This window comes from Ictalurus furcatus, chromosome 12, assembly GCF_023375685.1.
Source record: "Ictalurus furcatus strain D&B chromosome 12, Billie_1.0, whole genome shotgun sequence".
NCBI lineage: Eukaryota > Metazoa > Chordata > Actinopteri > Siluriformes > Ictaluridae > Ictalurus > Ictalurus furcatus.
In genome coordinates, this window is record NC_071266.1 from 12,601,221 (window position 1) to 12,623,564 (window position 22,344).

Below are 22,344 nucleotides of genomic sequence, written 5' to 3' on the forward strand. Positions count from 1 at the left end.
ACACACACCCACACAATCACACACACCCCCACACGCACCCACACACACACACCCACACTCTCACACACACCCCCCCACACACACCCCCACACCCCCACACGCACCCACACACACACCCACACTCTCACACACACCCCCCCACATCCACACACACACCCACACACACATCCACACACACATCCACACACACACACACCTGAGTGAGTTACTGTATGAGATATAAGTCTGTTCTGCTCTGTGGATCTTTTTTTTTTTTTTTTTTAACAGAATCACTATAAAGCTCGACCTGCTGAAGCTTTACTGAAGGGATGTTTTTGGTAATGAGTGTTATTAACAGAAAGTTTTTTTTTTCACCTGAATGCAAAAGTTTGTTTGTTTTTTAATAAATAAGAAACTTGTTGGTTTATTAATAGTACAACCTTTATTTAATTTTTTAAATCGAGCGCAGAACAATTCAGCTTCAAGATTAAACGCAAAGCAAATGCAGACAGAAAAAGCACAAAATGTGATCTGTAATGAAGTTGATATTATTTGTGTAATGCTTTTTATATTTATAGAAGAATAACATACTGTTCACGATTACACAAGATTCATTTCACAAGCACTAGTACAGGAAAAACAGAAATGTTACGAAAATTCCTCTTTTTTTCCTCTTTTTCAGCTCTGATCATCAAAACACAAATAAAATATAAAACTTAATAAAACTGATAAAAACGATTTGCTCATAAAAGCTATTTTAGATGAAAGGATGTAAATAAATAGATGAGATGAAAACTAGAACTAAGATCTAAAACACACACACACACACACACACACACACAAACATACACACAGTTCTTTCACATGGGTGTGACTCAGTTTTTCTCTCACTTGTGTCCTGTTTACGACTTTCATTTCATCACCTTTCTAAAATTTGCACTCGGGTCTGAAACTCTGAACTTTTTTTTTTCAGCACAAGAAAAAAAAAACAACATACAATTATTTTTTAAAAAAGATACATTTTTCAACAGTATCTGACGTACTTCATTATATATTTTCAGAAAATCATATGAGAATTCATGAATAACAATGTCAAAATATTGAAAATGTCAATGTAACATATGAAAAATGCATTTTAAAAAATATCAGAAAGAAAATATGTAAATATTAGGATTAGGGGATGTGTTAGTTTTATATATAGAAATATTTTAATAAGGTATTAAATATTAAATCTCAGTGGGTCATTTAAGCATCTATTACTATTTTATTTATATTTTTGTTTAATTATTTCTGTTTTTTATTTTCACACTGAGCTGCATCTTAAATGTATAAAAGGTGCAATATATATATATATATATATATATAACTTTATTATTATTATTATAAGTTTTTTAAGTATAATATTATATTATAGTATATTTAAGTATAATAGTATAATATAAAATAGTACATATATAAATATATACTTATATATACTTAATTATATATTCTATTTATAAATAAATAGTATATATAAATCAAAAGATTTATTAGAATTTAGTTACTAATTTATTAATCAACTGTCATATTAACTTACTAGAGCTCAAAGCGTCTGGCTCAGTGATTAAATATAAACATTTCTGAATTTTTTTTGAACATTTTAGTGAATTAACCTCTAGAAAGATTTGAGATTTCAAAGGTCAGAGGTCACACCTTAGTTGATATCAGTTGATGTAGGGATTCTCTTTCTTCGGCTGAACGTAGAGAGATGAGATGTCATCCTCCTGCACGCGAGAGTTCATCTTCTCTCGCACGCCATTCATCTCCTCATAGATGGGAATCGAGAGCTGTGGCTTGGTCTGATGTCCTCTACTTGGCTTCATCTGAGAGAGAGAGAGAGAGAGAGAGAGAGAGAGAGAGAGAGAGAGAGAGAGAGAGAAACAGACAGACAGTGAGAGAGAGAGAGAGAGAGAGAGAGAGAGAGAGAGAGTGTGAGAGAGAGAGAGAGTGTGTGTGTGAAAAAGAGAGAGAGAGACAGACAGACAGACAGAGAGACAGTGTGAGAGAGAGAGAGAGAGAGAGGGAGAGAAACAGACAGACAGTAAGAGAGAGAGAAAAACAGACAGTGAGAGAGAGAGTGAGAGAGAGAGTGTGTGAGAGAGAGTGAGTGAGAGAGAGAGAGAGAGATAGCGAGAGAGATATTGAGAGAGAGAAACAGACAGACAGTGAGAGAGAGTGAGAGAGAAACAGTGAGAGAGAGAAACAGACACACAGAGAGGGACAGGAAGTGACTATTAGGGAGTGGTTCACACACACTTTCAGAAGGTGTAAATAAATCAACGGCCTCCTCAAACCACAATGGATACAAACAAACACACATACACACACACACAGACACACACACACACAGCACATAGGTGGTGTCTTAAAACTCACACTCACACACAGTGAGCTTCCTGGGCGAGATTTACAGGTTTGATTTGCACCATCAGAACTGAACTGTGTGTAAACAGTGATATTGAACTAACAGTGGAAAATTAACGATTAAAAATAGGTGACAAATTAACACTTACACTCATCTCACTAATAAAGCACACACACACACACACACACACACACAGGTACTCACACAGTGCACTGCAGTGAGGATGAGGATGATGAAGAAGAGCAGTCCTGCTGCAGCAGACAGAGAGAACAGTAGTGGTGTGTAACTGTAGCAGCTACACGGCTCGATATCTACAAACACACGATATCACTCACTATAACATTGTTTTATTATAATATTAACTACAACACTACTACAATAATATTACACAAGTGTCATACAGTGTTACATACACTCACCGGCCGCTTTATTAGGAACACATGTACACAGTTCAACATTCACATCGAACATTGGGGGAAAAATGTGACGGGTTGTTTGAGTATTTCAGAAACTGCTCATCTCGGTCGATTTTCACACACCACTGTGTGGTCACTAGAGTTCACACAGAATGGTGCGAAAAACAAAACAACAAGGTGTTTCTGTAGGCAGGGACGCCTTGCTGATGAGGCTGGATCGAGCTGACAGGAAGGCTATGGTAACTTAAATAATCACTCTCTACAACCGTAGTGAGCAGAAGAGCATCTCAACATGCTGAACCTTGAGGTGGATGGACACAACAGCAGCAGCAGCAGAAGACCACATCGGGTTCCTCTCCGCTCAGACAAGAACAGGGATCTGAGGCTACAACCCACAACCCCCTGCTAAACTGAACAGACTGGGAAAAAAACCACACATCGCTACTCTACATCCTGAACCTGAATCATTTCGGCTCCTCTGATATGCGAATTGACCCGTATAGTGTCACTTCAAAGAGTCGACTCATTTGCAAACATTATCATTACTCTACATCGTACAAATCTTTAAAGATTTGCACAATTTGATTATATACCTCTTTTGTGTGTGAGCATGCACAATAGCATTAGAGAATCAAACACTGCTACATTTTCAGGGACAAAAATGCAAAGGAAATGATTTTAGCTCTTAGGTATGATTTCAGCTTTAGATATGTGAATCAAGTCCCATAAAGAGTCCGCTCAACGAGTCGACTCTTTCACAAATACATCACTACTGTATAACCTACAAACCTGATAATACTCTTTAAATACTTGTGTAATTTGCTTATACTAAGCTTTGTGTGTGTGTGTGTGTGTGTTTGTGTGTGTGCAAAGTGAACTTATGCCTCAGCATACTGTAAACAGCCATAAAGTGTAGTTATTTTGGGAAGTGGTGTCAGAGTGAGACTGAAAAAGCAGTGTGACTTTTCTGTCCTGTAGTGATGGGAGACTGAAAGCAACAGTGCTCTAAACTTACACACAACACAATAACACCTTTTCTTTTAGCATATTATGGTAGGACAGGACAACACAGACACACTTCACTAACAGTAATGACGTTCATTTCAGTCAAATATGTCATAACCGTGTGCAGGTGAACTTCGGTGTCAAGTACATTCATATCATCGATGAATCAATAACACAAATGCTTTGGTCGTGGTGACCCCTGAAGAGGCGGAGCTTCACAGTTCAGAAGATCGTCTGAAAATCCAAAATGGAGGAAGCACTAATTTGAGCAAAATGCAGGTGTGACAGTTTCTATAAACTCCACAATCCAATAAGTCAGTAGGAGGCAGGATTATAGGGCTTTTAATTATTATTATTATTTGTTTTACTGTTTATTGGTTGGTAAGTTACAAGATTCGATTCAACTAAATTGTCCTACAGCTTTTTTGGCCACGTCCACTTTTACTTGACCTTGACTGGCCCCATGAGGAGTGATGAGAACGTTGTACTTACGGTAATCCTGGACGTACAGGATGAACTTGTTCCCCGACAGGTTCTTAAAGCCTGTGGCTTTGTTGTAGTGGAACCTGCACATGTAAATGTCGGTGTCGTAGCCCTGCAAGTGCGTGATGCTCACGTTGATGCTTCGGTTCTTGGGTTCAGTTGTCTCCGAGATGCGATCCTTAAATGTGATATCTTTAACAGTGGGCTCCCCTAGGAAGTTGTGATACAGCACTTCTCTCTTTTTAAGCCATTCACGAGTCAGAGAAAAAGCAAACGGCTTCTCGGACCTTTCAGGAGGCACGCAGGAGAACTCGATGGAGGAGTTGCGATGTGCGTGGAAATGCACCATATCGCCAAACGCTGGAGAGAAAATGGATATTGTTATTAAAGATACAGACAGGACGGAGATATGAGGTTAATGTATACTTCACCGTCTTGCTCTTTGCTACAACTTCATCTAAGGCAGTAGTCACCAACCCTGTTCCTGGAGATCTACCTTCCTAACCATAATCGTTCCCACATGTCCATCTAATCATCGCCTTAAGAAGTTCTTGATCAACTAAAACAGGTGTGCTAGATTTTGGTTGGAGATGAAACCTACAGGGAGGTAGATCTTAAGGAAGAAGGTTGGTGACTACTGCCTTAGATGAAGTTGCTCTAAGACTACCTTCTTGAGCAAGTATAGTTGATATATACAGTATATGTGCAAAAGTATGTGCACCCCTGACCATTACACCCATGTCCTTATTGAATATCTCATTCCTGATTTATTCCCTTTTGCTATTATAATAAACCCCACTTTTCCGCAAAGTCTTTCCACTAGATTTTGGGGCGTGGCTGTGGGGATTTATGTTCATTCAGCTACAAAAGCATTAGTGAGGTTGAGGTCAGGCACTGATGTTGAGTAAGGAGACTCCAGTTCCAGTTCATCTCAAAGGTGGTCAGTGGGATTGAGGTCAGAGCTCTGTGTAGGACACTCAAGTTCTTCCACTTTCTTCCAACCTTAACACACCATGTCTTCATGGAGCTCGCTTTGTGCACGTGCTGGACCAGCGTTTGGGCCTCTTAGTTCCAGTGAAGGGAAACTGTAATGCTACAGCACACAATGACATTCTAGACAAATGTGTGCTTCCGATTTTGTGGTAACAGTTTGGGGAAGGAACAAGTTACGGATTTGATGGTCAGGTGTCCACACGCTTTTGGCCGTACAGTGTAACTTTACTTATGAAAATGATTTTCTATAGGATAAAACTGTCTATAAACAGGACATTTTGTAAATTTTTTAACCCCAGTTTAGTTTTTAACCTGAACACAAATCATTACAGGTAATACCGTATTTTAATAAACATAAACTTAATAAACGTATCATGATGTTTGTTACACTGCGAGGATGTATATTAGAAATTAAAGAAAGCTTCCCAAACCTCACATTTCTGCATCTCATTAAAGCTAATTAGCTGTAGATCTGAATTTTGTTTTAATCTGTGGTGATTAACACTGATGCACGTAATCACTAATTGCACATTTTGTCGTCAGCTTCGTTTAATCAAATTCTGTTTATTTTTTAAAACTTTATTAACATGACAAAAGGTGTAAAAGAAAGTCTAAGTTTCTGTTCATTTAAGCAACAATTTAAAGTGCAATAAAACAGCGGAATAATTTCTCTAAGCATTGCAATTAGTATTAATTTTATCCATCAGCACACAGGACACAGATCGGACTTTTAAACATTTTCTTTGTATCTGGATATTTAGATTGGATTCTGAACACTGGATGGTTATTTTTAAAACTAACAAGAGCCAGAATCCCTTTTTCTGAAATTAAAGCATGTATATTTTTACCAAATATAGAGTTATTTTGTACACGAGTATTTAGTCCATATTTCACAAAAGGCATATTTAGGGACTTTACTGCATTTTAAATTAATGTTATGAAGAAAAATATTTGTTTTCTTTACAAAAAAAAAAAAACAGTGTACAATCTGATCAAGATTTGATTTAACAACAATAATTATTATTATATAAAATTATTGTATTTAAATATTTTTTATAGCAATTTTATTCTATTTGCATTATTTGCATATTATTTAAGTCGCTTTCTAAAAATCTGAGACAGTAATCAGAAAAAACAAAATAAAGTGTAACAAAATAAAGTGCTAAATATACACGACACACACAAATCAGAATTAATCAGACATGTGACACGGTAATAAACATCAACATGGCTCAAACACACACTATATCCTCATGAAGAGTGTTATGCAACATTAGGGCACAATATTAACACACTCTCGCTAGTTTTAACCTCATGAAGTGTGTTAATCAAGTGCTGACACATGTTGATTGTGTGCTCTCACACACCTGATTGATTGCTTTAACACACTTTCAGATTATTAACACTGATTAAATATCGATAAAGTGTTTTAACGAGACGGCTAAATTACAAAAACATCAAGTGTTCTTGCATAACGGTTTCTCAAGATACACATCATATGTACAGAGCATTCCACACACACACACACTACAGTGATGCCTGTGTGTGTACTAGTTATGTATATTATAAAGATTATTTAATGACATAAATGTTACCTGTGGATAAAAAGGTGATGAGGTAGACAAAAATCTGGTGACGCTTCAGCAGCCACTTGTCCATCACTATCCGTATGACTTTCTCACCCGCGGTACCGAAATAAAACTGACTCCACTACTGGTGTGTGTGTGTGTACATACTTGCGTTGGGGGCAGGAACAGGAAATCCTCGTAAGTTTCAGTGGCTCATGCAACCGTTTTGCTCAAAAAAGAAAAGAAAAAGTAAAGCGCAAAGTAACAGCAGGTGTTTTTTCCCCAGCACTTTACATCATTTTTTGATGTTTGTACAAACAACAAAATACTAAATTAAACTATTAAATAGCCTTAATAACTAAATTAGAGCTAATAGATGTAGATGTGGTGTGATGAATGTACAGTGGTGCTCAAAAGTTTGTGATATGATAGAACTTTCTATATTTCTACATAAACATGACCTAAAACATCATCAGACTGTCACACAAGTCTTAAAAGTATATAAACAGAACCCAATTAAACAAATGAGACAAAAAAATATTATACTTGGTCATTTATTTATTGACGAAAATGATCCAATGTTACATACAGTGCATCCGGAAAGTATTCACAGCGCTTCACTTTTTCCACATTTTGTTATGTTACAGTCTTATTCCAAAATGGATTAAATCCATTATTTTCCTCAAAATTCTACAAACAATACGCCATAATGACAATGTGAAAGAAGTTTGTTTGAAATCTTTGCAAATTTATTAAAAATAAAAAACAAAAAAAATCACATGTACATAAGTATTCACAGCCTTTGCCATGACACTCAAAATTGAGCTCAGGTGCATCCTGTTTCCACTGATCATCCTTGAGATGTTTCTACAACTTGATTGGAGTCCACCTGTGGTGAATTCAGTTGATTGGACATGATTTGGAAAGGCGCACACCTGTCTATATAACGTCCCACAGTTAACAATGCATGTCAGAGCACAAACCAAGCCATGAAGTCCAAGGAATTGTCTGAAGACCTCCGAGACAGGACTGTATCGAGGCACAGATCTGGGGAAGGGTACAGAAACATTTCTGCAGCATTGAAGGTCCCAATGAGCACAGTGGCCTCCATCATCCGTAAATGGAAGAAGTTTGGAACCACCAGGACTCTTCCTAGAGCTGGCCGCCGGGCCAAACTGAGCGATTGGGGAGAAGGGCCTTAGTCAGGGAGGTGACCAAAAACCCGATGGTCACTCTGACAGAGCTCCAGCGTGTCTCTGTGGAGAGAGGAGAACCTTCCAGAAGAACAACCATCTCTGCAGCACTCCACCAATCAGGCCTGTATGGTAGAGTGGCCAGATGGAAGCCACTGCTCAGTAAAAGGCACATGCAGGCCACCTAGAGGACTCTCAGACCATGAGAAACAAAATTCTCTGGTCTGGTGAAACAAAGATTGAACTCTTTGGCCTGAATGGCAAGCGTCATGTCTGGAGGAAACCAGGCACCACTCATCACCTGGCCAATGCCATCCCTACAATGAAGCATGGTGGTGGCAGCATCCTGCTGTGGGGATGTTTTTCAGCAGCAGGTACTGGGAGACTAGTCAGGATCAAGGGAAAGATGAATGCAGTAATGTACAGAGACATCCCTGATGAAAACCTGCTCTAGAGCGCTCTGGACCTCAGACTGGGGCGAAGGTTCATCTTCCAACAGGACAATGACCCTAAGCACACAGCCAAGATAACAAAGGAGTGGCTACAGGACAACTCTGTGAATGTCCTTGAGGGGCCCAGCCAGAGCCCAGACTTGAACCCGATTGAACATCTCTGGAGAGATCTGAAAATGGCTCTGCACCGACGCTCCCCATCCAACCTGATGGAGCTTGAGAGGTCCTGCAAAGAAGAATGGGAGAAACTGCCCAAAAATAGGTGCCAAGCTTGTAGCATCATACTCAAAAAGACTTGAGGCTGTAATTGGTGCCAAAGGTGCTTCAACAAAGTATTGAGCAAAGGCTGTGAATACTTATGTACATGTGCTTTTTTTTTTGGTTTTTTATTTTTAATAAATTTGCTAAGTTTTCAAACAAACTTCTTTCACGTTGTCATTATGGGGTATTGTTTGTAGAATTTTGAGGAAAATAATGAATTTAATAAATTTTGGAATAAGGCTGTAACATAAAAAAATGTGGAAAAAGTGAAGTGCTGCAAATACTTTCCGGATGCACTGTATCTGTGTATGTGAACCTCTAGGATTAGCAGTTAATTTGAATGTGAAATTAGAGTCAGGTGGGAAGACAATCAGGTGTGAGTGAGCACCCTGTTTTAATTAAAGAACAGGGATCTATCAGAATCTGATCTTCACGACACATGTTTGGGAAGGTGTATCATGACATGAACAAAGGAGATTTCTGAGGACCTCAGAAAACGAGTTGTTGATGTTCATCAAGATAGAAAAGGTTAGAAAACCATCTCTAAAAAGTTTTGACACCGCCAATCCACAGTCAGACAGATTCTGTACAAATGGAGGAAATTCAAGCCCATTGTTACCCTCCCCAGGAGTGGAGACCAACAAAGATCACTCCAAAAGAGAGACGTGTAATAGTCCACGAGGTCACAAAGGAAAGAGTAACTTCTAATCAACTGTAGGCCTCTCTCACATTGGCTAATGTTAATGTTCATGAGTCCACCATTTGGAGAACACTGAACAACAATGAAAGACACTGTTCTCCAAAGAAAATTGCTTGCAAAATTGCCACATTGTCACGTGGACAAGCCAGAAGAATATTGGAAAAATGTTTTGTGGATAGAGGAGACCAAAATAGAGTTTTTGAACAGTTATAGTATATGACTAAGTATAATATTTTTGTCTCATTTGTTTAATTGGGTTTTCTTTATCTACTTTTAGGACTTGTGTGAAAATCTGATGATGTTTTAGATCATATTTACACAGATATATAGAAAATTCTAAAGAGTTCACAAACTTTGAAGCAGCACTGTATGGTGGTTCCTGTTGTTTACTGAAGCGTAGCATGCAAACACACCTTTATTATTTATTAATTTTTTAAATTTTTTTAACCCCTGAGACTTTTTTCCCCAGGGTCAAAAAAAGAAAAGTTTACCTGTCAGATGTTTTCATTTCCTGCTTCAAAATAAAAGAATAAAAAAAAATTGATAAAATACATAAATAAAAAATAACCCCTAGGGTAAAAAAGAGATTTTTCTGCCCAATATGTTTGTTTTTCCTCAAATAAAAAGCACAAACATTAAAAAGTCTAAAAATATATAAAAATAAAAATAAAATAAACAAATACACACAGTCTCATTGTGACCCTTGAGTGGCTTTGTATTCTTTCCTCAATAAATAAATAAAAATAAATAAGCCAATAACCATGAGTGAGTTGCTCTTCATAATTCAAAGGAGAAAAAAAATTACCTGACAAAAAGTTTTTAAAAAATAAAATAGAAATGATCTCTCACACTTTCTATAATATATATATATATATATATAAAATTTACCCATGTTATTTATATTAATTAATTCTTCCTCATCAAGCAATTTATTCAACATATAAACAAAACATATTCAGACCAAGTGAGAAGTGACACTAAGTACATTTCCATGGACAACAAAAATCCAATATTAACCAGATTAAGACAATACTCTGATTAAGAAACTACCATGTAAACACCAGTTTTTTATCACCTTAATCGGAATAAAGTCATACTCGAAGTAAAAATGTGGAGTATTCCTGTTTTAGTCGCATTATTGATGTGCATTACAGACATGTTAACACTTTAATCACACTATTTACGTTGTGTGGGAGTTTTCACTGCATTTGGCAACAGGACACGTACACACACGACAGTGCACAACCATTTGACGGCAAACGAGAGCGCAGCTGTGTTCCAAACCGTGTACTTGCCTGCTATATACTAGGTGAAACACATGTATATCGGCTACTGTATAGTAGGTAAGTATGTGGTTTCGGACGCAGCCCACGGCTTCAAGCAGTCGTCTATTAGCATGTACAGCACGACAAATACTTAACTGCACTTGAAGCTTTCGTAAAATTAAAAATGAAACTCCCAAAACTGTATACAGTACCATAACGAAGATGAACTGTATGTTGATGTGTGAAATTCTGGAGGGACGTTGGACGACGTGGCCCGGTGACGTAATGACGTGCCATTAATCCATCTATGCTCTATAACATGTAAAACGGGAACATGAAAGGAGTATTCTAAAAGCAACTCATGTAAACACCTTAATCACAATATTGTCTTAATCAGAATAAGGTCAATAATTTGGTTACTGCTGTCCATGTAAACGTAGTCACTGACGACAGGCGAGCATGCAGCAGTATCAGTTTAGAAAACTAATAAGTTCCACATCACATAGGCTTGCTCTCTGTTTGCTTTATAACCCTCTCTGATAGTCAGTACATCTTCTTACCCGAGTACACAGAAGTCCCTGCTCTGACACAATACGCTCTGTTCCTAGTTAAGTCAAGCAATGATCTAACTCTTCCTCCTTTGCAGTATATATACTCCGATAATTTCAGCATTAAACTAAGAAGTTTTCACTGAACTCTGTGTCCATGTGACTTCTTCCCGAGTTCGGTACTGAGAAGGTAACAGCAACGTGGGTCCAAGAATTGAATTCTAAAGCCCTGTTCACACCGGGACAATTCTCACAGAATCCTCACACGAAAAGTGGTCTGTTTAACTCCCCAGTGGCTGTCAGCGAGAGTGTTCACACCTAGGCATAAAACGAGGTTGTTGTTTTTTTTACGCGCCATGTCAAAAACTGGCCGACCAATGAGATTCGCGCTTTTGTTCACGTGCCTGGAGCCGCTGAAGTTACATAAAAGTACAAAACTGTCTTACCAACGAAAAAGAGGCTGCACAAAAAGCCTAAGAAGATGCCAGCACCCACCATTTTAGTGAGAGTGCATAGTGACATACCCAAAATAAAATGCTCACTGCTAATAAATCCTTCTGCCTACACACATAAGGTATCATCTGAAAGCACCAGATTCACAATGACACGCTAAAATACTGTGTGTGTATTTATTATGTTGTGGCTATTTTATTGATGACACTGAAATGCAAGCATATATTCTAAACGATCCATTTAATTCTTTCCGTGTTGTTTTCTACACTAAATAGCATTGTTTGTTTCTTTGTCTCTTCCCAGCAAATGATAATCCACTGATCGATAGTCCATTGTATTTATTTTGCACCATAAAATACATCAGTAATACCCCACTCAGGATTTATTTTTTTTAAAGCTTTTACATGTCTTGAAAAAGATGGTTGCTGACAAGTGGCTAAATGGGACTACAGAGGTTGTCAGGGACAATAAACGTCATCACGCTGAACAGGAAATCTCTTCTACTACAACCTTGTTGTGTTTAATCTCACACTCTTCCAACTCAACTTTTATCAATTTACAGTATTTTCCAATTGTAATGTTTTTTGTTTTTTCTAATAAAGATTGAAAGAGTTGTCGGAAGCTTAGTGGTGGTGACATTGAAGTCATGCAACCGTGGTGTAGTTCAATTATAACATTAGCTTTTTACTTCTGGCGATTGCATAGGCTTCAAAATCTTATGAATCTTATCTTAATGAACGAAACATGTGAGAATCATAAACTTTTGTTTGTCAAAAGTTTGTCAAGAGTTTATTTTCTGCAATAATCGAAAAGTCAATGGAAAAATCCTATTGGTTTTTTGTCGAGGGAATCAGGGTGCTACTAACTTCCATGTTGGCCTACAAAAATACGTCATCCCTGCAGGATTGACGAGTTCCACATTAGTGTCCAACACTTGAGAAGGGGACATCCCTCTCTCTTAATAGGAGATAAAGTCCATCTCTATAGCATGCAGTTATTACATTCATGATGGCGAAGATGCCAAACGTACATGTAACACCAGTCCCATTCACAAAGTGCGAGATTTTCTCACAATAAAATTACATTGTGAGAAAACAACTTTTGTACGGAGACCCTAAAGGGACATGGCGGTGGGGAAAAAATTGGTATGTGAGAATTTTTTATTTTTTTTTAATTGAATCTGCACTTTTATTTAGCGTGTCGCCCGAAAAACGGACTGGTGTAAACAGTAGGGATGGGCGATATACCAGCAGAAATTCTCCCCACACTAAGAATCATTCTTCCCGCGATAATAACGATAAAGCCTTGTTGATTATGTATTTCTGTGTGCAACCCATTCGCAGCTCAGGTGCAGAGCGAAAACAAGCACAGCGGAAGGTGGACCTGAAGCCGAGGAGGAGTTTATCTAAAGAGGAGCTACCTCTACAATCTGGAACTGGTGTGGTTACAGAAAATGAGCTTTACTTTTAGATCAGTGGTTCTCAACCAGGGGGCGTGGAGAGATTGGAATGTTCGTGCAAATTGTTCGAGAGAAAAAACAAAACAGACAGGGCATCATTTGGATACTGTTAGTGTATTTTATTGCTTTTCAAATAGAATCTTCATAAATAAAGAAAACCCATGTTCTCTCTCCCAAATGTCACCAGTACTGTCCTGCAAGCACGAGGTCTTACTTTCCCGCTGCACTCACACCTCTCTCGTCTGCTCTGTTCAGTGAGTGTCTGAGAGCCAGATATTTAATATTGACCTGGATAACAAGACGCTCCCTTCATCCCAATTTACATCATTCAAATGTGAATGTTTTTAGAATATAAGATGAATGTAATGCAACATGTTTTACATGTAAAATAGTCCACGTTATTACAGCCTAGTTCTCTTGTTCAAAGTAGTTATAGTGTTCAGAAACATTTTTGATCATTCATGTTCCTTACCTGTCCATTATATAGTTTTATAGGTCATAAAAGTTATTAAAAGAATCATAAGTTTTTAAAATTACTTTTCATAAATACAAAAACAAAAAAATATCCATCAAAACAGATTATAGATTAGATTATATATAGATCGATTTTATATAGAATAGATAATCATTATACCTGGTCTCCTCCAATAGGGGAGGGGGGCATGCCACATGATAATAAAGAAATTATTTATCTCTATTTTTTTCTAAATAAAACGAATATATCAAGTATTGTATGCAAATTATTACTAAATAATTACTGAAGCTGCAGCTTAAAAGAAACCACCATCTCAGTCACAAAATAAAATAGTAGTAATAACAATAAAAAAAGTAATATCAGTAGTTATACACATTAAACTGTTCTACATTCTTTAATTTGTGAAATTTCATATAAGAATACATCATAATATTTATTTATAAAATTTGAAAATCTAAAAAAATTAAACCTTGTGAGCACTTAAGTGTTTTGATGACAAACCTGCCTTCATGTAACACTCACTAACACAAAACACAAACCAAGAAAGGAAATTAGAGTTTATTATTCCATGTTTCCAAAAAAAAAAAAAAAAAAAAAAAATTATGAAAAGGTCCAAAAGTACAGGCGTAAACTGTTTACTGAGATCCACAAACACACAAGAAGTAGGCATGTGCCGAAAGATTTCAAACTGGAATGTGTCTAAACAATATTATTAAAAAAAATTTTTTTCAAATGAATGCACTAAATTATGCATCAATGTTACGATGTGAGAAATAAACAAATTTTATATATATATATATATTTTAGTTTGACCTGACGATCAGCACATGCCCACAATGAAGCCCTCACCAAACCAGCGTTGGGGACTCAACGTCCAACAGCACGCTAACGTGCTGCGAAGGCTCCACACTGACTAAACACACACTGAAATGATGTTAATTATTATATAATTATCATGAACTTGCCTTATAGTAACGCTGACGCTGTTACAGCTTTAAACCTGAATGAAACACAATCAGAGAACCCCCCCCCCGAAAAAAAACCCCACAATATAACGTAAAGTCCATAACAATAATCAGTCAGGGGTGTGTGAGCGTCCTGCGTGCTGTCTTGAGTCTCTCCGTCCATTTTGTTTGTTTGTTACTTAATCATCTAAATAAACAGCAGAAAATGAGGCAAACCTCACGTGCGTGTCAGTATCGGCTCATGCCCTGGAACTGAGGCACCTGTCCGTACGCCGGCATGTAACCTGGCATTCCCTGAGGAGGTGCGCCGTACTGATCTACACACACACACACACACACACACACACACACACAATATAAAACAACATCAGGACACACTGATCTTCAGCTTAAGAAAATTGTGAATGGATCTGAAAGTTCCCAACGTGATGTCATCAAAAGTGGACCACTCATGAAGACTCATTAGTCAGGTTATTTCTTTACTCAAATTGCAATGTCATGTTCATTCAAGCTTTACAAGAATAAAAAATATAATAAAATAAAGAAACTATTTACACTTTAGTTTTAGTCATTTTATTTTAACACAAAATCTAAACTTCCTAAACATTTCCTCCGGGAACAATAAAGGTTACCTTGTCTTCAAATTCTTCATCATGATCAAGAGTTTAAAAATAAATAAATACATAAAAATGAAAGGAAAATTTGATTATCAGATATGTCTGATTTTATTTATTTATACCACAGGGTTTAATTCAGTTTTTTTATTTGTATAATGTTTCTAACAATGGACTTTGTCCCAAAGCAGTTTTACAGAAATATATAAATTCAGGATATAGATTTTAACTATATGAATTTATGGTTTTAATTCTGTTAATTCTCATATTAAGGTTGATGGTCAGTGCTGAGAGCTCGGGACTGGTTCTGTACGGTTTGGTCACACTTTCTCACACCCACACACACTCTGTTAACACAAGGTGTTAGTGGGCTCTGAAACTGAGGTGTGCGATTTTAGCTGTGAAGAGGGTGTGACGGCAATTTGGTTTTTTAATCCGAGCTAAAAGACGGGCTTACACGCTATGATTACAAGAGAGACGACAAAACAGAATCTAAATGTTTTTATTTTATTTTAAATGAGCCTCTGTTCAGATCAAATTACACAGTAATTATATAAATATTGATATGTTTAAATAATTGTTTTTTTTTAACTGTTATTTAAAATTTTTGTGATACAAAAGATTTGAAATTAATTTGAATATTAAATCAGCTTGTAGTTTTATTCTGCTGAACATAGAGCACACTGATAACCATGTAATGTATGTATATAGGTATATGGATGACTCCATTTTGTTTGTGATGTGTATGAGTGACTTACTGTGCATGGGGTGTCTGATAAGAGGTTGTTGAGGAGGTAACGAGCCCACAACCACCGGCGCAGCAGGGGGTGCTGCAGCAGCTACGGTCAGCCCAGGACGAGGAGGAATCAACCTCTGATACCTAGGCAGCTGAGCTCGCCTCTCCTCCTGCACCGAGAGCAACACACACACACGACGACAATCACGCGCTGCACACGCTAAACACTCGTTTACTTCCTTACTACTAAAAAAAAACAAAAAAACAAAACAAAACCAAAAAAAACCCAAAACCCACACATCAAACATCTAAACACGTTAACGTTTTCGTAATAAAGCTAAGAAACTCGTACGCACACGAACAAGAGTTAACAGATTAAAATGTGTAACGTTAACCCGAGCCGGTGTAAAGAGAAAAATACGGTTTTCATTACTTACTGTCGAATAAAAAGGGGGATAAATCGGGAGAAGCGTCTCCGAGCACTTACCAGCGAGATATCCTCATCAGGGTGCATCAACTTACTGGTAGCACTGGAGCTGGAGAGGGCAGCGGGTTTAGCGGAGGCTACTGGGGGGTTCGGTTTAGCCGCAGTGCTACTAGCGGAAACAGAGGAGGAAGATGTAGAAGAAGAAGAAGAAGACGGAGGCTGGGTATAGGCAGGAAACGTTGCTTTCGGAGGATCGGCGTTAGTGGGCACCGGCTGCTGAGCCTGGATATACAGAAACATAAAGGGGTGCCAATACTTTCAACACAATCCTGATACAACATTTATGAACACATTTTGATCGTTTAAAATGGAATTAAAACACAATGTACAAACACATATGACAACAAACAAAACCACAGTGCAATATTTAAAGACAGTTCTATTACAGGTTGAGCGATTAATTGTGACCGACAACTGATTGCTGGAACTATCGGTTACCGGCAAAACTCCACACTGATAGTTTTTCTTGGTTGTGTCTCTTGCGGAGCGGCTCAGAAGGGTCCACTGTCATTAAACAGTACGACATCAGCCTCTAGAGGCGAAAAACCATCACTGACAAATTTTGTTGCATTATTTGAAGTGTTTGTCCCCCCTCATTTTGGATGTCTCGATTTATATTTATAAGGAGTGTTACTTTTTGGTTCAGTTTTGATTTATATATCGGATTTTATTTACTTTAATATTACTTATTAACATATATTAATATTTCTAGATTTATTTCATTTAAAACAGTCAGTACTGTTTATTTTTGTAATAAAGTACAGCAATATTTTACTTTGAGTGTTATGTTTTCATTCAGTATCAACTTTAAAAACTAATGTTTGACCTCTAGTTTCTACGATACTGTATGTATCAGGATGTATAAGTTTACTAAGAAACTTCCAGCAAAACTCACGAGTGTTTTAATAAATTATGCAACACCAAAAAGGACGGGAAAAAAATTCTGCAAAAAAATTATTTATTATGAACAACTAGATTTTGAAATAATACATTCGAGTCATCAAACCGATTCATTTGTAGTTATTTGACAATAAAAAATAACTCAGAAATTCCATTGATGCATCATTACATTTAACAAATTAATTTAATTAAATACTTCCCCCCCCCATTACCTGAGCAGCACTAGGGAAGAGGGGTTTGGAGGCAGGGGGCGGGGCGGCGGGCGTAGCAGGCCGGGGTGGAACACCTGGTGCCGTTACAGGAGGTACCTGAGCCATTGGGAGAATCCCAGGCCGGGGTACATGAGGGGGCATTCCTGCAACACAAACACAAGCTTTATATTCATATACACTATAATACAGTTATGAGAGCATGCTCTAGATAGCATCAGAAGGAAAGAATCATCTAATGTACTGTACTCTAAACTCGGCAAGTTCCAAAGTCAATCGTTTCTCTGGTTCTGATCTAAACGCTTTCCGGTGCTTTTGCTCAGAAAAACGTGGACGTCCAGAGCAAGATCATACTTGTACAGCAAGTCTCAACTTTTTTTTTTTTTTTTTTTTTTTTAACTCTTAACATATTTACAAACACGAAGGCTATTTTTATTTGAATGTACAGCACTGTGCTAAAGTCTTAGGCACCCTATTTTTTTTTTTTTTTTTAAAGATTTCCAAACATTAATTTTTCAGAACAAAATTAAATGTTACAGAAAAATGTATGCAAATTACCGAGACTAAAAAAAGTCTCAAATTACCAGCTAATTTCCTCATTAAAATTTTTTTTTTTTTTGCAATAATTGTACTTGGGACTACTAGTTTAAAAGCAAAAGGGTCATCACACCAGATACTGACTTGATTCATTTATTAGGGTTTGCTGCTCTTTATAGTGTTTAACATAGAAAAGATAAATTTCATTATTTTTGAAGGCATCTGTGCACTACCACATTTCCTTGTAAAACATATGCACAGTCCTGTACATTTTCTAGTAGCACTTCTGCATTTATTTATTATTAGCAGTAAGAAACGCAGTACAAGGCAGGTCAGCTAATCTTGTTCGCAAAAACAACTTGTTCTGTCACAACGGTCTGATCCCGTTTGTAAAACCCAGGCTCGAATCAACAGAATTACGTTACAAATCTAAACTTACAAAACACGTTTGATGGTACACATCCAAGTTAAGTTTTATTAAAAAATAAAACGATCCAAAGGGAAAGTTGACTGTGTGCCACCATGTTGGTGCGACATCAGGTTAGTTCCTGACTTGGAAGTCCGAGCTGAATGACAATTGCGTTACAGTGCACTTTTCCATACTGGAGATCAGGTTTTTCTGATTACAATGAAAAGCATCATTACTACACCTCTTTCTTACCCGGGGGCATTCCTGACATCATGAGGGGCACTCCAGGCCCCGGGGGCATCATCCCTCCCATCTGCATCATACTGTCAAAGGAACAAATTCAGGGGGTTATGAGTGTTCCCAATTCATTAAACAGTTAAGAGATCAGTAGCAAAAGAAACTAGTAGTATGTAATAACTAGCGATGCTACTGAATTTGTAATCAAAGCGGAATTTCAGAACAAATACAGATCATTCATTTTTTTATCACAATCGATCTGTCCACCGTTGAAAAAAAACAAACAAACCAGCAATTAATAAAATGTTGCTTTGAGTTGCGGCTTTTCAGAGAAACGGAATTACAAACATCTTGTGCACATCTGGAGGATGAAGTGGAACTGTAAAACCGCTCACCAATTCACACACAGCAACATTACACACACCGCTCGGGCTCTTAAAACTTTCCGCCATCATCGTGATTGTCATCATTACCGTGTCTCAAATCGAAAACTAGAAGCTTATATTCAAAAGTATTTACTAATCCACTCAAATCAGACCTTTTGCTAAGTTTAAAGACCACACGAAAAGGCTTTAAAATTTAAACATTAACGGTAACAGGACAACGGCACTCATTAACTGTCTAGAACAGCAACACACAAGGATGAAATTTGAGACAAACACTAACTTGTTTATTCAGTTATTGACAGTGTCTCACAGTGCTATACTGTCCCCTACTGTTTATGTTGGTATTACACCAGCGTTAAATATCTGAGGACGTGCACAAGCGATGCTCCATACATATAGCTAAAAGCATTCAAAATGAATAAGCCATTACGTATTAGAGGCAGAAATGTACCCAGGTGGCATGCCGGGCATCACTACAGGCATTCCGGGCATCATTGGTGGAACACCAGGCATCATAGGAGGCATACCTACACACAAACACACACAGTGTTAACAAGCAAAGAGCAAATAGTACACAACTAACACTTAGTAAAATAAATTACATTTGTTTAAAAATAAATAAATAAAATGGAGCATTAATATGCAGATATTCGCATGAAGACACCCCTGACTGTGTAACTGACCCACCTGAGTAGTTAGCCGGGGGCATGTAGGCGTTCTGTGGCTGGGGGACTGGCGGCTGCTGAAACGACGAGGGACCGGCTTCATCTTCATCATCGTCCTCATCCGAGTCGTCCTGGTTCTGTTTCTTCTTCTGGCTTTCTGCTTAAACACACACACACACACACACACACACACACACACATTAATCTGGGGCTCATTAAGCAATCTTTCAGTAAAGTTGTAAATGAATGTTTGCGTAAGCAAAATACAAATTTCCATCGGATTTACAACAGTTTTGGAAATGCTGGTTTTCTTTGCACTCGTGTGTGTATGTTGATCACCAGTAAAGTGCAAAGCGCATTCCTGATACAGCTCGTTTTGTATATAGTGACACCCACAAAAATCCATAAAAGGTAAAGTGTACAAATAGCTGGGAGCATGAAATAATAATAATAATAATGGAGCATTTAAATCTTACATCAGCTGAGGCGTTTGTTTACGGATTACAGACAGACCGGCCCGTCCTCTGTTTATACACCTCCATTTCTTTTGTCGTATTTGAAGGAATCGTTTTATTTGTCTTAATTTATAGGCTTGTTTCAGCTCGCTTTCTTTATTTTTATATTCTTTAATTAATGAAACTTAGACCCTGACCAAGTGAACTAGTATGTGTTTTTGATTGAGACTCCAAAGCTCATCTGTAAGTGACCCCGAATTTACTGGATTCTCATGAACAAGACATTCCTTGTGTGAATGCTCGTGCGACTCGCTTACAAATACATTTTCCAGCTAAATAAATGGAGGCTTGATAATTGAGGCTCAATGATGTATATAGCTGGACATTTATTTTTCATTAGCTTTTTACTGTTTGTGATTACAAGGAAAGACCTTCTCTCATTTCCCACCTTGAGATTTCTGTTCCAGCTGCCGTCTCCGCTCCTGCATGTCTTTCTCCGGAATACCCTCCATGCCATAGATCTCCAGCTCGATGTCGGTTCGGCCGGGTATCGCATTTGGAACGCCATCTATCGTTTCCTTGTGCACCTGGAATAAAATTTTAATCACGTTTCATAATTCCACCTCGGAACGCATTTTTTAAAAAATCTGTGAGTGGAATTAAAAGTCTACTCAAATGTGTGTCTCGTACCTGCATGCAGTGTATGGCCAGGCCAGGTCCTGTGTACAACTTTTTGTGACATATGTGACATTTGAAATGTTTTGCTTTCTGATGTTGGATGAGAATCTTCTCGTCATCAAAGTCTCTGTTGCAGTACCTTTGTGCAATCAGATTAAGGTGCATAATCGATCACAGACTGGATAAAAACACCCAACAATCCACAGAAAGTAAACACTCCCACTTGTGCAACATTTACCTATCTTTTTTTATCCCATCTTAATCTGTCATAATCATTATAAAGAATTATAAAAGTAGCAGTAACATTACTTTAAAGACGTAATATCAGGAAACTTGTGTGTCAGGAAATTCCCTGCTAAAGAAAAACCCACTGTTACTACATGGTGATTTGGAATGCCGGCTCTTCTGAGTGAATCAGTTCAATAGTCTCGGTTCATCAATAAAAGTCAACTCTTTCGGCTCCCAAAATGGTTATTGAGCGTGCAAATTATTTTCTAATATGAAAAAAAAATGAGTGTTGTGATTTTTCTTTTTTTTATGTAATTAATCGCTTCACGAAATCTTATTTTACTTTGCGACTCGACTCTGAGTCCGGTTCAAAGAGTCGACTCGTTCGCAAATGACACATCACTCCCACGCTCAATCATTCATGGAGTTAAACCAAAACATTTAGATTTCTAGTTTTAACGGGGTTTTTTGTTTTGTTTTTTTTACTGCAATTAAGTCCGGCTGTAATTAACTAGAGACACATAACGATAGAGATTACAGAAATTAAACAAAACATTTTGGAGAACTGAAACGTGAAGTGTAACGCAAATATGATAACACGTTCATTAGCGTTCAAGTCTTGTCTTCTCCTGGCTAAGAAAGGTGACTTTAAATAACTGAAGTCACATAAAGAGCTTCTATACACAGTTAGTATTTAAAATACATAATTATTCAGACAAAGTTGTGCCGATTTATATTGCTATAAAGGCAAGCAAATAACTACACGAAGTACTGTTACCTGCTAGCTAGCCCGTTTTCAAAAGACTTGAGGCGCATTAGCTTGAGCTGTATCCCAAAATTGGCCTATGCTTTCTACTTAAGCGCAATACACAAGGTTTGAAGAATGGCGTATGTGCCCTACGTAGTGCACTACGTGACTATCATGTCGCCGTTCAGAATGTAGCCTCGCTAGCTAAGAAGACATTTCGCTAACTTCGCTGTTTTTTAAGTCGCAAAGCAAGTTAAAAGGATACCAACACCACGGTTTCAGCTGCTTCTTCTTCTTTCTTCCCATTTTCTGTTATAAAGCTAAAAAAAACGTACTTTGTCCACCACTCTGCTATTGGATAAAATGGCGCGATGCTCTCTATGCTGCATCACAATACACTTCCGGTGTTTATACCACGCATGCGCAAGGACAGCTG

The 22,344-nt window shown here is 37.6% G+C and overlaps 2 protein-coding genes across 4 annotated transcripts; both read right to left on the reverse strand.

Moving 5' to 3' along the window:
• Positions 1-209: 209 nt before the first annotated feature.
• Positions 210-8,011, reverse strand: cd7al (cd7 antigen-like). Of its 2 annotated transcripts, none has more exons than XM_053638831.1 (4): positions 6,876-8,011; positions 4,297-4,647; positions 2,588-2,634; positions 210-1,841 (listed from the first exon to the last, which is right to left on the reverse strand). In XM_053638831.1, the coding sequence occupies exons 1-4, from the start codon at positions 6,937-6,939 to the stop codon at positions 1,683-1,685; spliced, it is 621 nt and encodes a 206-aa protein (XP_053494806.1). In that variant the 5' UTR covers positions 6,940-8,011; the 3' UTR covers positions 210-1,682. The 2 variants fall into 2 exon arrangements, with proteins under 2 accessions (XP_053494806.1, XP_053494805.1); XM_053638830.1 differs by having other exon boundaries at positions 211-1,841; positions 2,588-2,694.
• A 5,263-nt stretch (positions 8,012-13,274) lies between these two features.
• On the reverse strand, positions 13,275-22,320 carry znf207b (zinc finger protein 207, b). 2 transcript variants are annotated; one of them, XM_053637882.1, is made up of 10 exons: positions 22,174-22,320; positions 20,945-21,071; positions 20,703-20,841; positions 19,822-19,956; positions 19,586-19,661; positions 18,764-18,834; positions 17,569-17,711; positions 16,457-16,678; positions 15,992-16,139; positions 13,275-14,936 (listed from the first exon to the last, which is right to left on the reverse strand). In XM_053637882.1, exons 1-10 carry the CDS (start codon positions 22,212-22,214, stop codon positions 14,848-14,850), a joined length of 1,191 nt encoding a protein of 396 aa, XP_053493857.1. In that variant the 5' UTR covers positions 22,215-22,320; the 3' UTR covers positions 13,275-14,847. The 2 variants fall into 2 exon arrangements, with proteins under 2 accessions (XP_053493857.1, XP_053493856.1); XM_053637881.1 differs by having other exon boundaries at positions 19,565-19,661.
• Between the last annotated feature and the right edge of the window lie 24 nt (positions 22,321-22,344).

Coding starts and splice junctions, on each gene's coding strand:
- cd7al (XM_053638830.1), bottom strand. CDS start 6,939: ATGGACAAGTGGCTGCTGAAGCGTCACCAGATTTTTGTCTACCTCATC. Junction 4,648..6,875: donor CATCACCTTTTTATCCACAG/GTAACATTTATG, acceptor TTTTCTCTCCAG/CGTTTGGCGATATGGTGCAT. Junction 2,695..4,296: donor CCTGTACGTCCAGGATTACC/GTAAGTACAACG, acceptor GTGTGTTTGTAG/ATATCGAGCCGTGTAGCTGC.
- znf207b (XM_053637881.1), bottom strand. CDS start 22,214: ATGGGAAGAAAGAAGAAGAAGCAGCTGAAACCGTGGTGTTG. Junction 20,842..20,944: donor TGGCCATACACTGCATGCAG/GTACGAGACACA, acceptor ATTTTATTCCAG/GTGCACAAGGAAACGATAGA. Junction 19,957..20,702: donor GCTGGAACAGAAATCTCAAG/GTGGGAAATGAG, acceptor GTGTTTAAGCAG/AAAGCCAGAAGAAGAAACAG.